The 6,927-nt window shown below is 36.3% G+C and overlaps 1 protein-coding gene across 1 annotated transcript; it reads left to right on the top strand.

Moving 5' to 3' along the window:
• Positions 1-408: 408 nt before the first annotated feature.
• Positions 409-6,151, top strand: LOC108988252. The gene is made up of 10 exons (XM_018961466.2): positions 409-781; positions 1,332-1,427; positions 3,085-3,169; positions 3,594-3,715; positions 3,873-3,897; positions 3,995-4,078; positions 4,203-4,232; positions 4,324-4,429; positions 4,595-4,659; positions 5,866-6,151. The coding sequence occupies exons 1-9, from the start codon at positions 692-694 to the stop codon at positions 4,656-4,658; spliced, it is 702 nt and encodes a 233-aa protein (XP_018817011.1). The 5' UTR covers positions 409-691; the 3' UTR covers position 4,659; positions 5,866-6,151.
• Positions 6,152-6,927: the final 776 nt, after the last annotated feature.

Below are 6,927 nucleotides of genomic sequence, written 5' to 3'. Positions count from 1 at the left end.
AAATTCATCTTATATTATTTTATTGTCATATAATGAAAAAATGGCTATTCCAATGTAGATATTTATATAAATGGAATAGCTAAAAGTTAAATTTATCTTACATTCATCAAAAATATACTTTAATTTAACTATTCCAATGAAAGTGCTCTAACATATGGATAAAATAGATTCCATGGTATTGGGATGCACCCCACACTAGCAACTCCAAGAACCCGATAGACACAGTCGCAGTGGTCTTCCAGAGCCAATTTCGCTATCCTGAACGAGTCTCACCCGTAAAATACTATGTTGCCCTCTCAGTTCAAAATTATAGGTATTTGTGTGTTTTTTTTTAATATTTAAAAAATATATCGATAAGGACTAAGGAGAAAGAGAGCAGCACTAAAAAAAGTTCACAACTTTACTTACCGAACAAAAAAATGAAAGAAAAAGTTCAAAACTTTTCTGCGACTCCCAATTGGACTTTTCACATTTTCTAACGTTCTCACTTCTCCCCAATCCCATGAAGCGAAGACCAATTAGAAAAGAACCACTTTCTCCGCACACGTCTTTGGTCCCTGGATTCCCTCACTTTCTTAGCGCCCAAACACCCTCAGTCCCAAACCAAAGTTCTCTGTGTAGCATCTTTTGGGTGAATTAGGGCCGGAGACCCTTCGTTAGCTTAGTTCAAGCAGATAAAGAGGGATAAATAATGCCGAACTGGGAGCTCAAGAATTGTTGCGAGCATGATCAGGTCGTTTTCTTGGCCTGCATCGGTGTGTTTACCGTTGTAATCCTCGCGGTACGTTCGTTTCATTCCTGAGTTTTCACTTTGTTTATGCTTTGTTAGGTTCCTGACAAAGGAAAAGGAAAGGTGAAATTTGGTTGTGTTTTTCTTTTTTTTAATGAATAAAAATCTCGTCGACTGAACCAAATGGTTTTGATTTTGGGGGACTTTTAGCCTCGAGATATCGGCTTTCCTATTTTTTTTCCAGTAACCCAATTGAACATGTGGGTAAGTATTTGCTCCGTGGATCTGAAAACAGAATTCCCATTGGTGCGACTGGTTTTGACTGATATCAAAGTGCAGGACTTTCTTTTTTTGTGGGGGCCACCCGGGGGGGGGGTGGTTGTTTGTCTTGTTTTTTGGGGAACTTTGCTATTAGTTAGTTAACTTATCAAAAAACTTTGCGATCAGTTGGGTAATATTGAGACAATGTTTAGATGGTTCGAAGTTTTTTTTTTTTTGTAAATAATGTACATATTCTTATAATTTTCGTTAATTTTGAATGAGCCGACCTTATTTGTTCAACTAGTCTTTTGATGTGGAAATTTGGTTTCTGTTCTTATAGCTTTGGAGGACAGTACTATTGACACCTTTTAAGCTCATCACCGTGTTCCTGCATGAAGCAAGTCATGCAATTGTTTGCAAACTAACGTGTGGCCAGGTAAAAATAACCATGCGACCTTTTGTGCTTTAATGCTATGTTGAGAGACTTATCAAAAAACCAAAAAAAAAAAAAAAAATGCCATGTTGAGAGTCTTCAGATTGCTTGAATGAAACCCGAAACCTTGTCTATTTAAATAAAAAATTGTCTATTCTCTCTAAATTTTAATTAATATTCTGGAACAATTAAAAGGATTATATCTCAGATCTTATCTAACGTGATACTTTTGAGTTTAAATTTTTTTTATCAGTAAATAAGAATTTTATTAAAATAGGCGAAGCCAAGTACACGAGACATATAGAAGAGCAACACCTATGCATGAGTGTCTAAAGATACAAGGAAATCTTGTACATTCATGCCATTAAAGTCTATTACAATCGATCAATGGAATAGAGTAAGAAAAAATAAAGTTATAATCTCATCCATTGTCTGTTCACGATTCTCAAAACTTCGATTGTTCCTCTCCATCCATATGCACCACCATAGACAGATCGGTATCATCTTCCACATAGCTACAATTTGAGTGGTACCTCAGATGCCTTGCCAATGGGCCAAAAAATCCACAACCCATTGTGGCATCACCCAATGGAACCCCGCTCTAGTAAATATATCATTCGACAAATTCATGGCTACGTTACAATGCAGTAATAAATGATACACCAACTCCCCACTGTTCTTGCACATATAACACCAATTCAACACAATGAGTCGGCATTTCCGTAGGTTATCTAAGGTAAGAATCTTCCTTAATGAAGCTGTCCATACAAAAAGCATAAGCTTGGGGTGGGGTGGGGGGGAGGGGGTCTTAGTCCTCCATATGTTCTTCCATGGGAACGTTCTTGTATAATGTTTCATAAGGGACTTATAATATGACTGTATAGTAAATCTTCCCCTTTTGAAATTGATATAGAATATATTCCTTACACGAGTTTTTGTTAATTGTCAATGGAGCTTTGGATTTGGAGTGATTCTAAGGTTATCAGTGTCTTTTGACTCCTAGCATTGAATATCATGAAATTTTTCTATAGCTCAAAGTTGTGGATAACCTTCATGATTTCTGTTATTATACTTTTATGCTTATGATGCCTTACACCACCCCCTCCCCTGCTGGAGTTCCCACCATCCTATATGGCATCATGATGCCACATGTTATGTGTCACCTTGTGTGCTGTCAGTTCTCTAATCATCATTGTAGACGGCTGGCCTATAATTAAATAGTTAGCTGGTATAAATTATAGATAATGAAAATACTTTTTGTCCCAAGTAATTTATTGTTTTTGTTATTGTCATACACCTTGTCTCTTCACAACTTCCAAGTTTTCTGACACCTAATTACACCGTTTGGGCGGCTTATCTTCAATTGGATCCAAGAAGGGATATACTCATTTTCTTTTTCTGGAAAAGAAAAATTGGATCCTGAATGACTATCTATATGTTCAAATTTTAAAATTATTTGTAGCTTGTCTGATGCGTGCATGTTCAGGGTGACATCTAAATTATTCCAATTTTAAAGCCAAGTTTTGTAGAAAGTATTGATTCTATTGCATGGGAATAGAGTATTTGCTTGTTTTCTGCACTTTTTTTCTGCTTAATTATTTACAGTATGATCTTCCAATAAAAAAAATATATTTACAGTATGATCTAATTTTATATGCAGGTAGAGGGAATGGAGGTTCACGCAAATGAGGGTGGGGTAACACAAACACGTGGTGGGATTTACTGGTTGATCTTGCCTGCTGGATGTAATTTGCTGTCCTTGAAAACTTCATTTATAATTGCAATCATTTTTAGGTTGATCTTGTTCCACGTCATTTAGCAAGAAGAGTTGCAGGGTGTAACAGTAAAGTACCATAGCAGAAACTTCAAACTTAACAACCCTCCACTGATGTAAACATCTAAAATGGAATATGGCCAATTTGCATCAAGCCTTTATGGAAGTGCTTTTATTGTTGAGTTTTCATGCATTCAAAGTTGTTAAAGAAACACCACAAAGACTCGTAATCCAATGGATATCAACTGCAGCAGCACTGCCTGCAAAATTTGCCCCTTCTTATTCCTTCTCTGAATTGATGTTATATCTCTTGTCAACTGTGATCTGCAATCTGGTACGGGCTGCTTTGTAGTGACAGCTGTTATTTGAATAAATTTCACTTTCTTGTCTTCCAGATCTTGGTTCATCATTTTGGGGAATGGCCTTGATACTCGCATCTACACATATCATGACCGCAAGAATTGCTGCTGGTTGTCTTGCGCTTGCTCTGTTGGTTGTGCTCTTTGTTGCTAAAAATGTAAGATGGTTATAGATGCAGACAGTCCCTAGTTGCATTCGCTATGCCGTACACAAAATTTACTATTGTTTCATTCTTTTCCTGTTCTTTTCTTTAAATGGACCACTAAAGATTTTAATTTCTGTACTCTTACTTGTGATTGCCATGCCTCAACCAGTGGACACTTCGAGGACTTTGTATTGGTGAGTACTTTGGTGATCTTGTATATAATTTTTAATTTAAGGATATTCGCAGGCTACAATACTCACATTGTCAATGTTTATCACCTGTATTTCTCAGGATTCATTATTTTCCTTGCTGTAATATGGATTCTGCAAGAAAAAACAACAGTCCGTATTCTTCGCTACGTCATTCTCTTCATTGGTATGCTCTTATCCACTCATATCTTTCTTTTCTAAGCGATGAATTTGCTTCTAGATGCTGCACTGATATTCAATCCATTGAGTGAAGGAGAAGAGTGACTTACGCTTATTTTGGCAAACTGCAGGAGTGATGAACAGTTTGTTTTCAGTTTATGGTATATTCATTGTCTCTTCTTTAGAGAATTAAAATACTGTTATTTGAATTGAAACTTCAAATGTCATCTGATATAAATCTTGTTGGCCCAGATATTTATGATGATCTAATATCTCGAAGAGTCCACTCCAGCGATGCTGAGAAGTTTGCAGAAGTTTGCCCCTGCCCTTGTAATGGGGTTGGATGGGGAGTAATTTGGTGAGCTTCATAGCATGCCAAGAGCATGAATATCCTAGCATAAACAGGAAAAAAAAGGCATGAATTGTAATATTCTAGGGATAATTGTCTAGGATCTAAAATTATTTATGACGAATGTTAATGTTTTTCTCTCCTTAATCATACTTTTATGAGTTCTTCTTGCAGGGGAATGATATCATTTATATTTCTTTGTGGATCCATGTATCTCGGCCTCGTAATCTTGTCTTGAGGTACAACCTGCTTTCTGTGCAATTTGATTTCTAAATATTTATATGTACTGAGTGTCACGTGTGCAAATAAATTACATGTACTTACATAGTTCACAGTTGAAGGCCCAAATCCACCAACTGGATTGTAATCAATAGAAACAAAATAAGATGGCATAACCTCTTACAGCTGTGACCTGCATTAAAAAGACAAATGATTTCCTTCTGCTGAAATGGAGAATTATAGATGGATAATTAAAAATGCTCTTAAATTGAAAAAGTGGATGTATTTATTAGTTCTCTAGTATTACCAGAAAGCTACTCATTATGTCTCTTGTCGAATAAATTTGCTTTGACTAATTTGAATCATGGTTTATTCATGAAGTATCATATGTTATGCAAGTGTGCAAATGCTTTTGAAGCATGATTGTTTGATATCTAGAAACAATTAATTCTCAAGGTAAAGCATCAGGGGGCAATGAGCAAATTATGTTAGTATTGGTGAGCCAATGAGCTCTAGCTCAAGTGGCTCTAACTTTTCCCATTAAAGTAAGATGGAGGATCATATCATGGGTTCAAGACCCACTTGAGAGTGTAAATTAACAATGAAAAAAACAGGTTCTCTCTAATGTTGAGCTGCATAAAGCATATCAGTAGAATTGGAAAATTACGGTTTTCCCCCATGTGGATTTATCTATAGCAATAATCTAAACACAATTATTTTTATGGGTGAGGGGTGACGTCATGTATTTAAGATCGTCCTGGTACTTGCTTACAAATAAAGAAGAAAGTATAGGGTACGATACAAGGTATTGAAAATGTCATACTGCACATTCAATAGTTGGATGTTCAGCTTGCTTAGAAATTTGCTTTATTAGATGATGTGTGGCTTATTTGGCTGATACTGAGCCCATAGCTCCTGATATGGTTACAGTAATCTGTTCTTTCCCCCTTAAGAATGTGTGTTTTCAAAATTAGTGTATGTCCTCAAATCATGGGAAAAGTGTAGAGCCACTGCACCTGGCAATGGCTTTTAGCAAGAATTTCAGATATGAAGTGATGCAAACCTTAAAACTTATCTTTGTGCAGCAAATGGAATGTGTTCAAGTGAAATCTTAGCAATTAATTTGATGGTTATTCCAAGGCAAATTTTAGATAGTATGGTTATTCCCAAGGGAAAGTTGCTTGAACATTGCCATGTTTATTTGCTCACTCTACATTTTTCTCCAGGTTCAGAGACTACGGTTCAAACCATGCTTGATGCAGAGAACGCAGTGCTCACCTATTCTTTGTAATTCTCAATGATTGTGTATACTCAATACTGTTCATAGACTGCTTCTCTATTCATCTGATAGCGAGAGCTTGGCCTTGCCAATCCTTATTCCATGGCTTTATTCTTTTAGCCCTTTCTTCTCGAGGGTTGTATAAATACATGAAAGTTCTATGTAGGATAATTTCTATTGATGCATTGTGCACACAATGGAGGTTGAAACGTGATGGGACAATTTGACTGTCATTCAGCTGATCTAAAATTCAAACTGCCAGCATCCAGTACTACCGTGCTAGAGTGGCAAGAGTGCTCCATAATATCCAGAGCCTTGGGCACTTTTTTTAGTGTGATTTGAAATGCATTATTAATTTATTGTGAATGCTCAGCATGGTTTTGAACAACTACAAACCTGCAAAGCTCTAATGTGGCCTATATTTTTATCCCATGACCCAGGTGTAGACACACAAATCTTTCAAGTGAGCTGCCTGGAGTTACGTTTACATTAATCCAATAGGCTTTTAAACATCAACTATAATGTGACCCATTTATCAAACTTAAAAAGCTTCCAGCTTTTGTTCAAATATATTGCATAACTTAGCATTATCTTCTCCGATTGGGTCGTGCAAACCCTAGCTTCAATGGATGATGTATTTCAGCATTGGCTTCCAAAATTTAACAATCTGATGCTGACCTTGTAACAGAGGTCCAAGTATTCTCCAAGAAGAAATTCACTCTTCTTTTGTTACCGCTTTTAACATACTCAAATGGAATCTCCCACCTCGAGTAGAATAGATTCCTGTTGTCTGATAGCAAACAAAAGCTCGTTACATGTGTAATTCAGCATGGGCTGGATGACGGTGTTTCATGTACCCACATCGACATTGGAAATGGTTTTTCAAGAGAGTCAGTGAAAGCGGTATATATATATATATATATATATATATATATATATATATATATATCTTCCTATTATTTAAAAGCGTGTATAACATGAACAGTAGTGAATAGTGCCGTCCAAAACC

Source organism: Juglans regia, chromosome 1 (assembly GCF_001411555.2).
Source record: "Juglans regia cultivar Chandler chromosome 1, Walnut 2.0, whole genome shotgun sequence".
NCBI lineage: Eukaryota > Viridiplantae > Streptophyta > Magnoliopsida > Fagales > Juglandaceae > Juglans > Juglans regia.
Note: the sequence above shows the minus strand (reverse complement) of the source record. Positions and strands in the feature narration are given on the sequence as shown.

Bases quoted from the DNA above. Each gene is read 5' to 3' on its own strand.
- LOC108988252 (XM_018961466.2), top strand. From the start codon at position 692: ATGCCGAACTGGGAGCTCAAGAATTGTTGCGAGCATGATCAGGTCGTT. The intron at 3,716-3,872 runs GTAAGATGGTTA...TGCCTCAACCAG, and splicing joins TGCTCTTTGTTGCTAAAAAT to TGGACACTTCGAGGACTTTG. The intron at 4,233-4,323 runs GTATATTCATTG...TTGTTGGCCCAG, and splicing joins CAGTTTGTTTTCAGTTTATG to ATATTTATGATGATCTAATA.